General features: G+C 39.7%; 1 protein-coding gene across 38 annotated transcripts in view; it reads left to right on the forward strand.

Annotated features, from left to right (window-relative positions):
• TEAD1 (TEA domain transcription factor 1) overlaps positions 1 to 14,567 on the forward strand; it is a 173,117-nt gene that overhangs the window by 116,952 nt on the left and 41,598 nt on the right. For 10 of the 38 annotated variants that reach the window (XM_083599364.1, XM_083599366.1, XM_083599386.1 and 7 more), the window contains 3 exons: positions 5,054 to 5,118; positions 11,871 to 11,933; positions 12,022 to 12,084. In XM_083599364.1, the coding sequence (XP_083455490.1) occupies positions 5,054 to 5,118; positions 11,871 to 11,933; positions 12,022 to 12,084 (191 nt within the window). Of the gene's footprint in view, positions 1 to 5,053; positions 5,119 to 11,870; positions 11,943 to 12,021; positions 12,091 to 14,567 lie in introns of all 38 variants that reach the window. The other 28 variants (XM_083599370.1, XM_083599372.1, XM_083599387.1 and 25 more) reach the window with 6 other exon arrangements.

Consider the following 14,567-nt stretch of genomic DNA (forward strand, 5'->3'; position numbering starts at 1 on the left):
AAAGCATGATGGCTGGCCTTTTGTAGGCAGGGCTTAAAGGACGATTGATATGTTTTAGCACTTTTAGGATTATTGTGATTAAGAGGAAACCACTCTGAATGATAGGGAAAAGGGTGTAAAAATGCAGAGCCCACAGCTGGTAAGCAGCATGTGTTTGCTATGAGGGGAGGTCATGACTAGTTGATCCTGCTGGTTGTAGTGTTGATTGGCAGATAAGAAAACTTGATATTATGAAGCCCGGGATTTCCTTAAAAGAATGTGGCTTTGGAGGGCCAGCAAAACAGATCTATCAGAATATAATATAAATACATTTAGAACTGTCTTGCAGTTAAAATTCTAGCTGCACGGTTTTTAAAATGATGTAATGCAGTAATAATAATAATAATAATAATAATAATAATAATGCATTTTAATTATAATTTCCCCATCCTTTAGGCAAGTATAGTCTTTATAGATAGCAAAGTTTTTAAGGCAGTGTATAGTTGGGAGGGAATCTAGATATGTTGAAATTAATTTTTCTGCAATTGTAAAACTGTTAAGCATCTGGCAGGGCAGAAATACTTTTGTCTATCTGCTTATTGGAAGAGAGAACCCTTCGAAAGCTGCTCCTCCCCACCCCCACATGAAACACCTGCCTCCAAAAGCACGAGAGCGTTTTTGTGCGTCTGCCTGCACTCTCTAGCCTTCTTTCTTTCCCTCATTTGGAACCGAAGCTCATTTAGCTGACTGCTTTTTAATTTTTATTTTTTAAAAAACACACACAAAAAACACACGCACCATTTGAATCCTTGCAAATGTGCATTTAAATGGTTGAATCTCTAGCTCCCTTCTTCTTATTCTTTCCCCCCCTTTCCCCCTTTTTTAAGTGGGGCTGTGCCTCTTTCAAAATTTGAGTTTAGCATACCACACAGGAAAGAACACAAGCTTGCCAAGTCCTGCTGAGCGTTTTTTCAAGCCTGTGAAAAGAATGAATTATTCAGCAGTAAGCATGCTTACAGCTGGCCATTTGGGAGCTTTGATGTGCGAATCAGGCGGTTGCATGAATGCCCTTATTGTCATGTTATGTGTACACAGTGTGTGAATTATTGAAAATAGTGAGGCCTGAGCCTCATCTGGTAGAGATTACAGTGCAGGCATGCTGGGTGAAGGTCTGTAATTGAAAATCCCCAGATGCTGTTTATTTGGCCTATGTCACATGACCTTCTGCAGTAAGCTTGTCTGAACAAAACGCTGCCTGCATAGGAAAGCGTTGCCCAATCTCCCACCCCACCCCTTTCCTGTAAGCCTTCTCAAAACTGACTAAGAGGAACACTCTAAACACTCGCTATGGGGATGACTTAACACCTGCCTATAATATTTTTTAAAGGCTTAAGAAAGATTTTGCTCATGGCTTTAAAATAGCGGGTGTCTTAAAATCTGCTTAATCAGTTGTTGACTTTTATCTACAAGAGAGGTTTCTTGTTAACTAATTTGGATTTAAAATTTCTCTCCCCTGGCCACAAATGCTACACAAGGTGGATTTTTTTCCTTTTTTCCTTTTTTGCTTGCATGCACACACACATGCACACACGCCTTTAACACAGGCGCTTTCATGGGTAGGCATGCAGAATTTTATTGTGGTGTAAGATGCTAAAATCCTGGAAGGCCTGAGAGCATTCAGACATTCCTAATGCTGGCTTAAAGTTTCTTTAGGAATGCTACTAATGAAGGATAATTCTCAGACGTCACCGATCCAAATGGCACAAAAATCTCTATTAAAAGTTAGTGAGACAAAATTTGGTTGGATCTAGGATTTCAAACAAAAACTTGCATGTTCTATTCACCTGAGTAAATTTGGTGTTAGAATTTGTGCCGAGTACCTTGAGGTTACCATATTTTTTTCCCCAATGAATCCGGGGACCTTTTCAGCTTCAATGGATTTTGTATGGGGACTGATTTGTAAATCTGGGGACTGTCCCCGGGAAATGGGGACGTCTGGTAACCTTAGAGTACCTTCCATAGGAAATCCAAGTCTTCCCTCTTTGCTCAAGCATCTATGAACAGAGATAAGGGTGTATTTTATTTGAATTTTTTAAATCAGGTCTAAGACTGCAATCCATTACCCTTTTACCTGCGAATAAGCACTATGGAATTTAATAGGAGCACCATGGAATTTAATAGGAGCTATTTCTGTATAGGATTGTTCTGCTTAACATCTTAGGAATTTTCCCATTTTCCCAGCAAGGGCTTGAGATTATTTTTCCAACCCTGATTTAAATAATGTGGGGGTTAAAAAAAAGTTTTGTTTTTTAACAAAGAGATTTTTGACAGGATTGTATATTATTCACCAAGCAAAGTAAGGTTTTGGTTTAACTGCCCCATTTGGCCTTCTGTTTGTGTGTCCATTTCTTTGCAATGTGATGATGCAGTTGGAGATTAAGATAGAAGAATTAAAATTTGTACACACATCCAAGGCACAATTCAACATTTCTGATTTTCAAAGTTCAGCCCTGAGTTTGATTCCCTCACGTGCCTTGAAGAATTCCTGGAGGCTTCTCCAAACACTGTATTTCACAACTATTTTTATATTGTAATATCCCTTTGGCTTTGCTTACTTTTCTTATTATATTACTTTTCATTTTTATTATTTGTATCTTCCCTCTTAGACAGAGTTATCAAAATTTCCATTGACAACCATAATTCTTTTAAAAAATAAAACTATGGAAGGAATGGATCCATGAGGAGACGTATTGGTGAGGTAGGGGGAGAGAAAGACAAGAACAGATTGAAGAACAGATTTTCAAAACACCGAAATTAGATAAATAGGCTAAAACAAACAAAAACAGAAGCACAACGTCTTATACCAAGAGAATATTTTGTTCCTCTGGATGTGAAGCCGGGGAGCAGCAGAAGGATCTGAGAAGGACTCAGGTGTGTGGTACAGTGGTACCTCCGGTTATGAATGGGATCTGTTCCGGAAGCCCGGCTGCATCCCGAAAACTTCATAACTGGAGGCGCCCTTCTGCACACGCATGTGGGGCGAAACCCGGAAGTATACACTTCTGGGTTTTCTGCATTCGCAGCCCGAAGTTTATGTATCCAGAGGGATACGTAAGCAGAGGTACGACTGTAGTGATTTTTTAGCCTCTCTCATGCCAACCAGTTGGTCTTACATGAGGGATGGGCAGAAGGTATATAAGGATCTAGTTCAGGCATGGCCAAACTTGACCCTCCAGCTGTCTTGGGACTACAGTTCCCATCATCCCTGACCACTGGTCCTGTTAGCGAGGGATGATGGGAGTTGTAGTCCCAAAACAGCTGGAGGGCCAAGTTTGGCCATGCCTGGTCTAGTTATAGACTTCTATATAGAATCATAGAATTGGAAGGGACCACAAGGTTTTGAAGTGGATTAGCAAGGATCTCTGACTCCCAGCAACGAAAAGACTACCCAACCGGCCAAAGAAATTACTGTTGAAATCAAGATGGGGAGGGTAACCTAAAGTGGACTTTATGTGGAAAGACTTTTAGTTCGCTTTAACTCTGGGACTCTAATCAAACACCCAGGCGATTTAAAAAAAAATAAAATCTGCATACACATATTTTGCACTTGACTCCAGTTGCTATATCTTCAGGTTCTCGGGATCCTGAAAACCAGATGTCTGCTGCCGTTTCATAACATGACCACTGTGCTGATTTAAATAAAACTAGCATATAGGCTGATGATCTGCAGCACCTGACACAACTAGGTCTGTTGAGTTTTTAAAGAAAATGTCTTGAAATCAAGAGGCTGAAATAATGACGGGATATACTCTAGGAGTCTTGGACAGGATGGATTTCTGTAACAGAATAGTCACAAACAAGGATACCTTCATAATCTCCGGCTGTACCACAGAGCTAGATCATATTGAGTATCCAAACTGATTCAAGGAGGTACTGGAAAGCTGGGGTTGTTTAAATCTTAAATCACCTCTATGGACTAATAATATCACCCTGTTAGGAAGGAGAAAATGGAGAGGTGGAGCCAAAAGCACACAGAAACATATGGTGTTATATATTGAAACAGCACTGTTGTCACCAGTGTTGCCAACAAGTTCACACAAGTTATTTGCTCAGCCACTAGCCTGTCCGCCCACACAAAGTCATTTGAAGCCTACTGATGGACTAAGAGACTCTCTTCCAGTTCACAAAAGGTTTCTTGTTTGCTGTGGATGATCCAGCGAGCAGTTTATAAGTCCTGTAGTCACTCTTCCAACACTTGATGACAAGAATTCTGACTCTGGTATTTTGCAAAGATCCAAACACAGAATACATTGGTGGTTTTCAAATAGAAACATTTTGGGCAAACAGTAGCCAGGCCTTTGCTTCTGGAAAACGCAGTGATATTTCACATCGTGCCGTAAATTTGCCAAGGAGAAAAGTAAATTGATTGAATAAAATGGGGAGATTCCATATTTATTTGAATGCCCTCATGTCATTTAACTCTTCTGTTGTGGAGAGGAGGGGCTTCAGATGACCTCTGTGGTCCTCTGCCAGTCTCCTGGGTAGAACCCCACACAAGTGTGATGCTTGCTTTACTTTTCTCAAGACATATCTAGTATTATATGATGTTTTTGACTCGGGGGAGGGATGGAAGAAGAAAGCACAGGTTGTTTCCCCTACTTATTTTGGCAGTCTTAGCTCATGTTAGCCATTAAAAGTCTTAGCTCATGTTAGCCATTAAAAGAATTGTAGTTTAAAATTCTAAAAGTATTGCTGTTTCTATAATCAGATTGTCATGGCCTCCCAGAATGTTGCTGAATTTTGCAACTGCTTTTGCAGGAGAATTCTCTTGTGGCTCAGTCGCTAAGCTACTGTTTAAAATATATTTTTCTCAGTCTCTTCATTCCACATGCTTGCTTGCTTGTGCTATTTCATTTGAAAACACAATTTTTTGGGCACAGGACCTGATCCATTTTTAAAATGCACATAATACTTGTTGCTGATCTGTATTTTTAAATTGTGCAGCTCTTCGCATTTATACCTTCATGCTGAATTTCTGTTTTTGTTCTTCATTGTAAATCTGTATTTGTTTCAGGTAGGAATGAACTGATAGCCAGATACATCAAACTTAGAACGGGAAAGACACGGACCAGGAAACAGGTAAGGAAATCCTGCAGGATAAAAACTGTGCATGTCAATGAATGACAGAATGTAGCGGTCTTGGCTGCAGTGGCTGCCTTTGCTTCAGCTCTGGTTAGTTCCTGCCTTGCTTTTTCAGTGTATTGAGTTTGTGTTCGGAAATAAAATACTGCTGTTTGTGCCATTCATCACTTCAGTGACAACTTCCTTAAGCACACCGTATGCTTGCAGTCATAATAATAATAATAATAATAATAATTTATTTATACCCCGCCCATCTGGCTGGGTTTCCCCAGCCACTCTGGGCGGCTTCCAACTGAATATTATAAAAACCTATCTTAAAAAAAACCTATTGGATGCATTAATCAATTAATTTCAGAATTACTGAGTTGCTATGATGGGACATAGTTGTGTTTTCTTCAGCTGCTCATGTCCTCCCAGCCCATTCTTGCAAAGGGCAAGAATCTCATCTGGACTGCCAAAATCAAATCCTTCCTTTTGACGCAAACATGTTATTAAATTGCTCTTATGAGAAGAATCCTAATAATATTTGGGGAGCAAAAGTGGTAACAGGGATCTTGTGGTGACTTCGGGAGGCAATGGCTGACAAATTTCAAGGTGCATTATTATCTTTATTTTTATTTAAGTTCTTTATTAAATCTGTATACTGCCCTTCATCCATAGCTCTCCGGGCGGTTCACAACATAAAAATCCAATATAAAAACATGTCGTTTTAAAGTCATCCAAATATATTTAAGGAAATCCTTTAGTAAAAGGAACTGAATGCTTTATAGCAAAGAGCAGAGAAAGGCTAGCAAATTGCATGTTTTCTTAGGTAAAGTCATCCACACAGTTTGTAGGCCATGCAAGATCCAAACTTAAGACGGTTCCCCAAAGTCCTTTGTTCAAGCCATTTCAAACAGGGACAGCCTCATGTTGTCTCAGGACAAAGGAGCAAGAAAAAGCAGGAAGTTTACACCATGATTAGCAAGTTACAACTGGAATTTCTCCAGACAAAGAAGAATGTCCCCAGAACCTGCTAAGAGACGCTTAATTGTATCTCATATGTCTCTTCCTTGGTATTGAAAGTGTATCCAAGCAGGATTGGCAGAAAGGGCTTTTTTTTTTAACCAATGGGACAGAGAATTGAAAACTAGCTAATAATGAAAGAATAGGCAAAGAGAGGTTTTAGATTTCATGGAAGATCTAGAGGAGGATATGTTCTTCTGTCAATGTGACAGAGAATCCACATCTGTCTATTTGCATGAGATGGGATCTGGGATTCTTTTTATTTATTTTATTTTATTAAGCTGATCTACCTCCTTCAGCTACTTACATTGCTGTGCAAGCCATTCAAGCCTGTTGAATTATTAGAGTTATAGCTGCTCTCTCACATTTTTATGACACAGGAAAGTAATACAAAGTACTGTATTTTTTGCTCTATAAGACTCACTTTTTCCCTCCTAAAAAGTAAGGGGAAATGTGTGTGCGTCTTATGGAGCGAACGCAGGCTGCGCAGCTATCCCAGAAGCCAGAACAGCAAGAGGGATTGCTGCTTTCACTGCGCAGTGATCCCTCTTGTTGTTCTGGCATCTGAGATTCAGAATATTTTTTCTCTTGTTTTCCTCCTCCAAAAACTAGGTGCGTCTTATAGAGCGAAAAATACGGTACATTTATGTGCTGAGGTTACAAAGCTTGGTGTGCATTACAACTTCCAAGAGAGACACAGAAACTATGAAGGGTTGTCTGTGTTTCACCTGGAGCTAGTAACTTTGTATTCCCTTGTAATATTTTTCATCAGAGATTATGGAACATTCTTCATTTACATATGTAAATCATCATATGCCACTATGCATGTCCTTTGTGAGTTGTGCATCCATTTCATTTTCAAGTAGGGATCACCCTCGCCTTATGATGTTTATTATCTCACTTAGCCTTGTTTTTATCATAACCCCACCTGCAAGATTTCCTAAAACATTCTTAAAAATAAAAACATGGGGTTTGTAAAAGGATTTTGATCACCGAAGACACACAGACATTTCAAGCCTATTTGCGCAACTATGATTAGTTGACCCACTTTTTAAAATAGGAAATTTAATATTTTGCACTTACGGTTCCTGCAATTTGGAGCTGTTGAAAATTTCCTGTGCTCAGAATAATAATAATAATAAAGTTGGTACCTCTTAAGAAGAGGGCTGTGCAAATGTGTTCCCAGAGGTCATTTATTTGGACATTAGTAAGGTTGCTACATAGGTCAGATATATCAGATTTTGGCACTGCAGGATATACATTCTTGTTGGGACTGGTTGGTACAGGAATGTAGGCAAGAGATTTTGGTAGATTACTTCTCTGCAATGACTCTAATACAAATGAATACACACAAGGTTCTCTTCCAGGGGTTGCTATGTGATTCTGCTGATCCAGGTCAGGGCCAGAGTGATGGGTGGTGGAGAAAACATTTCCAGACCAGACAAGCCTTTTTGAAGGCTCTAAGCCAGTGTTTCTCAATCTTGTGTCCCCAGCTGTTGACCACTGGTCCTGCTAACTAGGGTTGATGGGAGTTGTAGTCCAACAAGAGTTGGGGACCCAAGTTTGAGAAACACTGCTTTAAGCCTTCCTCCAAAGTCAAAGGAGGCCTCTGGTTCTAGGAGCTGGGTGGTGCATTTGCTCATGAACCCAGTAATTCTCCAAAACAATGAGGGAGTAGAGTTTTGATTCTTGCCTTGCTGCATTGCATACCTTCTGCCCTGGAATTCAGGGAGTGTAATTTCATCCCAGGATTGACCTAGGATGCTCACAGCAGGTGCCAGGCCATCTCCTCCTCTCTGTATCAGAGGACTATTGACCTTGTGAAGAGAGGCCTATCTATCTAAAAAGAATCGCAAACTTTTGTGGAGGCCCAGAATGAGTTATGCAACCCCTTCCAGCTTCCAGAATTGCAGCAGACTGGAATTTGATGTAGCTTCCCACCAAAGCTTCCCTGCCATTTAGCTCTGCTCAACTCTACATTCTTGTTATTTTTAAAAAAGACACCATCCTCCTTTTGCGTTCTGAACTCCATCTTACTCATCTAGAATTCTCATGGGCTTAATATTGGTGTGTGTGAAGGGAAGGGTTGAAGTTCCTACATAGGCATGCTGTGCCTGTTTTGAGGTATGGTGAAAGGCAATGCCAACTGAGGGGAAAAGGGAAGGAAATGGCCAAATGCCAGTGGTATACGCAGCTACTTATTTATAGTGAAATAATTGTATTTTTGCTGGTGAAATCTAAGTACAGTGAAGTTTAGGCAAGCAGCAACAAAAATGAGGGGCAAGCAACCATAAAAAATGGACTAGTAACCCAACCTACAATGTTATTTGTGTTTCTTGCATAAGCTCTTACCTGCAGGTAATTTGCAGGCTTAAAAAACACACGCAACTGTCTGCTTTCCTCACAGAACTGGATGTGGAATTTTGTGTATTTTTTTTTTAAGCCTTAGGTAGTTTTCACGAGTAACATTTTAATTTCCTATCAGACATGACTTCCGAAATCAGGCAAGAGATGCACATGGCTTTGAAGAATTTGCACCAGAGTTCATAAGAGACTAAAAGGCAGCATTAGCATTACTCAACCCTTAGTCTTTTCCCTGGATAAGTAACAGTTGTGTTCCATTTGTCTTATTTACGGTCAGTTCAGATACCGTGCCAACCATGGTTGAGAAAGTTTAACTATGGCTTAGTTAAATCAGCAAGCCATCCACTGGCGGAGGAAGAGGAGTGTGGGGGGAGCACACCCTGGCAGCGCGATCCCGGTAGGGTGCCATCGCAGCTGCCCCCCCCCCCCCGCCCACGCTGGGCGCCCCACCCCTGCGGACGGCGCGCCCCGCCTAAAGCTCCGCCACTGAAGCCATCATTTGTGAACCAGCGGGCCCATTGCAAATGTGGAAATCATGATTTTTGCTAACCATTGTTACTGCAACTAAAGACTGCGCAGAGAGGAAGGAAAATGAAATTTCACAAATAACTGTGAACTATAGTTTACCTATATATTTGGAAGCTCAGCCTCTGGTTTGTGTGGGTGTAATGTCTGAATTGAGCCAGTCTTTGCACCAGTCGTATGTAAAGTTAGTTTTCCTATTCAGAATACAAGAAGCTGCTTCACAGCAAGTCAGATCATTCGTTCAGCTAGTGCAGTATTGTCTACATTGACTGGTGGTGCCTTTTCCCAGTCCTATTTGAACAGAAATTGACCCTGGAATCTTTTCCATGCAAAAAGCATATGCTCTGCCACTGAGCTGCCACCAATTCCCAAAGGTTACTAAACAGGGCTTTTAACTGAAGTGGAGAGAGAACAGAATTTAGGAATTATAATGGAGACATTTTACATATGAAGACTTCCTTTTTTTTACATTCTTTGATCGCCACCTTACCTGTTCGTATAGCTAGAAAAGTGCCAAGTCCCTTGCATTTTCATTTAGAAAACACATTTAAGTCAAATTGGTGTGGTACAGAACTAAACCAGAATCCATGGACTCCTCCAGTTTACAGGAATACACATTCTCTCTCTCTCTCTCTCTCTCCCACACACACACACACACACACACACACACACAGGGTTTTCTCAGCTGATTTTGTCAGATGCCACACATTCCTCCCATTGATTCTGTGTGTTAACCCCTCAAACTGAATTCAGCAGGAAAGCCTACTTGTGTGAAAATTCCACAAGTGAACATTAAAGGGCTCCTGAAGTTTTAAAAGTAAAAATATATCAATAAATAATCCAATAATACAGATTGTCTATAATGGGTAAGAATTGTGTCCCGGGACTAGATTGTGCTGTGACTGTGGGTCTGTCTGATGCAAACCTACAGCTATGAAATTACTCTGTATAATTACACTGGTAACACAAAATATCCCTCTAATGAATAGATGTGGGCTATAATAACTTCCATTAGTATCTTTTATGTGTGATTCTGAGGAAGTATTTATAAAGGTAGTGACTTTCATGTCATTCCAGCCAATTATCTGACTGCCTTTTGGGTGAAGGTTCTGAAAGTTTCTTTTGGTGATAGACAGTTTGTCCCCTGGGAAGATGTTTTATAGGAGCATTGAGGTGGGGAGAGGGGCAGTCATTAGATTTTTAATGTTTCTTAGTTTCATTGCATTCGGAACCATGTGATACTTAATTGCTAAAGTGGATTAAGGATTCTTCTATCTACATAGAATATTCTGTTATGGAGATTGCCAGAGAGCTGTGTGGACATTGCTATTCCTACTGGTTGGATTTTATTTTTTTAAATGATATATGCATTTGGGATTGATAAAATTCTCTGCATTATGAACGCTCATGATTAACAGAAAAACTGATGGCTATTGAAACAGTTTATTAAACTTGTTATGTCAAGAGGAAGGATTTGTGATTGGACTTCACCAGTAAATGTTGTGTGGATATCTTATGCTGCTGGTCAATTGTAATTTTCATCATACAGGACACAATACAGAAGTTTAATGCTTCCTGCACATTTTTGTTACAACAGTCTTTTCTATCCTCAGTATAATAATAGAGCTGTCTTACAGATGTGTAGCACGTAGTACCATTAGTGTGTAGGACATGGAGCGAGGAAGCCAGAGTTCGATCTGCACTCAACAACAAAGAACACAGGATGATCTTAACTTTTTGGTTCATTGCCTCAAAAGGTTGTTGTAGTGATATTGAGATAGTACCTATGCTAACTTGAGCACCTTTGAAAGGGGATAGGATATGAATGTGATACACACAGTAGTCGGCAACATGGTGGTTATACAGGGTGAGTCTTTTAAAAGAGGCCCCATGGAACATGTGTACTCTGTACACCCTGTATTTGGTTCATTCATTATGGTGGTGTCTAATTATGTAACTGTGGCTGGATCTGGACAGATTAAAGAAGTGTTTCAGTTTAAAGCGCTGTAAATTTAAACAGGGAAAACAGGTAGAGAAAAACGGGGATCCACGTCACCATCTGGTGGTGCAATGTTATATTGCGCATACAGAGCATATAAATTACTTTTCCTTTACCAGTCTAGCTGAGTCCAGTGTTCTGTTTTTGACATAACATTCCCCTCCTCCTCTGTTGGTTTATTGCAAAATAATGACATGAAACTGACCATGAGATAAATTGCTTACAAAGTTTGTCATGCTTCTATTGTAGCCATAGTCTAGCAAAGATAGTTTTGCTCCACAATTATGACTGCAGTATTTGTATATGCAATATTCATTCATGTTCCATTTGAAACTGGGTGTTCCTTAATTAATTGCAACGAAACATAAGAGCTATTGAATACATCAAAATACTACTTTCTTGGCACTCTGCTTGTCCTTAAATTTTATATAGTCTTATCAGATATTAAGCAAACATTTGTTCTGAAAAAGATCTGCAAATATTTATCCATAAGGCATACCTTTACTACAAAGACTGTAGCTGAAAAGGTTTTAAGAAAAGAGCATGCAGTCTTTAACGTTAGGCAACGTCCTAGTTTCTCTGTCAGAAAAATAAATCGAGTAGTCTAAAATGTTTTCTTCTTAATCATGTCACTGCAGTGATGATCAGTAAACTCTGCTAAAAGCGTGGTGTGTGGCTGGGAATGTCTTCTCTTAACAGCAAAGCTTACTGAAGATGCAAATAACTTCCCCAAATAAACTTTTATTTTTTTATTTTTTAAAAAAAGAAAAACAGATGTTTGATTTTTTGTGTTTCTTTTGTGTTTTCTTTTTTATTCTTTTTTTCCCCTTTTCTTTTATAACTCTGAACAATGTAGGTGTCTAGTCACATACAGGTCTTAGCAAGGAAGAAAGTTCGAGAAATTCAAGCCGCCATTAAGGTACGTTTGGCTTGCCCAGTTGTAGGGGGCTTTTCATCTCCATGGTTACAGGCTTTTCCTTTGTTTCCCTCCCTTCCCTACCCTGCAGGTGTCTAGTCACATTCAGGTTCTTGCCAGAAGGAAATCTCGTGATTTTCATTCCAAGCTGAAGGTATGCGCTTTTCTGCTTTTGGGCTTGTGGTTGCTATGCCTTTCACTTCCTGTTTTCCCTGGTGATCGGTGAATGCCTGGTGCTGTGATTCTTGTAACCTAGTTTCCTTGCATGTGGTGGCTGTTTACATTTCTTTGTGTTTAATCTCTTCCCTTCGCTGATTTCTGCACTGGCCTCTCTCTCTCTATTTTTTTTTTTAACAACCTTCAAAAATGTTACTTGCTGTGTGCATGTGTACTCCTTTTTAAAAGGTTCTTTTTTAAACAAACAAAAAAAAAGCATTAACTTAGTGTTTGTACTAAAAGCATTGCAGTTAAATAGGAGTTTTGTGTCTGCACACACATGCAGCTGCAGTTTGATAACTGAGATGGTACATTTCCCACTCCCACCCCCTTGTTATCGGGATTTTAAAAATACTTGCAGGGATTTTAACATAAATAAATAAATAAATAAATAAATAAATAAATAAATAAAAGAAAACACGTTTTCTGATCAGCATTAGATTCCTATCCTACCTCAGGCTTTGTCTGTGATTTCCGGAGATTCTAATTTGCCACATCCAGCTTTAAATCACTTGTTACCCAAAGTAAAATGTTGACTCCAGCTATGATCCCCTCAAAGTGAAGCACTTTCATTGGCTTCAGCGGGAAAGTTAGGCATCTGCTCTCGGCTTGAAATCAGTGTGACTTAGAAGTGATTAACTTTGAGTTACGCCCTTTGGGTGAGATCCAGTCTCAGGTCTCCCCATCTGTTCCAAAGAGGAGAGGAAAAGAAAGGGGAAGTCCCATTTGTGTAAATCTGACTGCGATCCTAAACTCACGTATTGGAGAGTAAACTCCACTAAGCACAGTGGGACTTAATTTTGAGTAAACATTTGTAGGATTGGGCTTTTTGAATAGTTTTATCTTTGTAGTTTCCTAAATTGCATAACCTAGGGAAAGATATTAATCGCTTCCCTTAAACTTTAAGACTGATGACCCCACCCCCCATTTTCTGATTTCTGAGAGGAATGACGAAGTGATAAAAATGCTTCCGTTGCCAGATTTTTGCACAAAAGAATCCCTGAATGTTCAGTTGTTAGGTTTTGGGTGATTTTTTTTTTGCTTTGTTTTAATTTTTCAGTAAACTATAGCATCTTCTTGACTATCATCTGAGATCCTACTAATGTTTGTCTGTCTTTTTGCTGAGCTTTTTTTGGTTTTTGTTTGTTTGAAGTCACTTGAAAGCAAAATGCATTTCAGAAAGTGATTATGCTGCCCTAAGTGGTAAACACTGTGGATGTTGCTTGCCGCAATCCTGGAACTGCAATATGTAAATAACAGGCCTGGCTTTGTAACTGTCCTACTTGTCAGGAGCTTTGGGTTTTCAATATGCTGTGGGCAGCATGCTGGCAAGCTTGTATGGCTGTTGGTGGCTGGCTTGTGAGCTGGGCTGGCTGAGCAGTCGCGGTTGGTGAAGAACTAAAGGAACTCTGAAAGTACTGCTTCTTAACCCAAGGTGCAACGATACAGAAGGCTGTAGCATTTTCAGACTATCAAACCTAATGGCTAAAACTAGGCATCTTAGCTCCTGTTTAGAAAATTAAGCAGTGTACTGACACCATGTACTAAATTAATAGTGGCCACCTACAGATTCCTTTGTGGAACTGAAGTCAGACATTTGTTAGCATGGGCTACCTGCTTCAATTTCTACCAAAGAGCCTATTCTTAGGATTAAAAGGTTGCAATTCTGCCATGCAGGAAAACCACCCAGGTGTGTTTCTTACCCACACCTAAATATTTAAAAATGCACCGCTTTTAAATTTGAACTTATTTCTTATTGCTGCACTGCCTGTATGATGATGAAGCTTTCTGCAGAGCAAGGCAGCAAAGTAAACACCAATGATACCTGCAAGTCCTTTTTCCTGGTGGGCTCTCTCTCTCTCTCTCCACTGAATTTAGTTTAGTGATGTTTTCTGTTGAATGCACTGGTTCCATGGAATTTGCTGAAAAAATCTGCTGATACATCTGTCGAGTAATAATTTCTGCCACTCCCACAATGTCAGCATGTACTTAAGCGTAAAGAGACAAGTTGCGGCAGTAAAAGATGCTTTGGGCAATCAGGCACTGATGAAAATTAACCACTGATTATCACAAGTCTTGCTCTCGAGTTTCCTTGTTGCTACAGTGAAAAAATAACTAGGAGATGTTTCTGTGGAAAAGGATTGATGATGATGATGATGAAGATAATAATATTATTATTATTAATAATAATAATAACAACCATCTATGAAGTGGCAGTGACTCCACCCATGCAAAATATATTATTTTATGTGAAGGAGAAATTATGTATATGGTCCTTTAGAAAGAAATAGACAAGAGTCAGATGGTTCGCCAGAACAGAATCCATGATGATTTTGGGAGTTGGTATGAGGTTTGTACTTTCTCTCCCTGTCATCCTCCTCAGTGCTATCATAATTATAACAATGGAACTGGGCTATCCTG

This window comes from Podarcis filfolensis (assembly GCF_964270895.1).
Source record: "Podarcis filfolensis genome assembly, chromosome: 1".
Lineage (NCBI taxonomy): Eukaryota > Metazoa > Chordata > Lepidosauria > Squamata > Lacertidae > Podarcis > Podarcis filfolensis.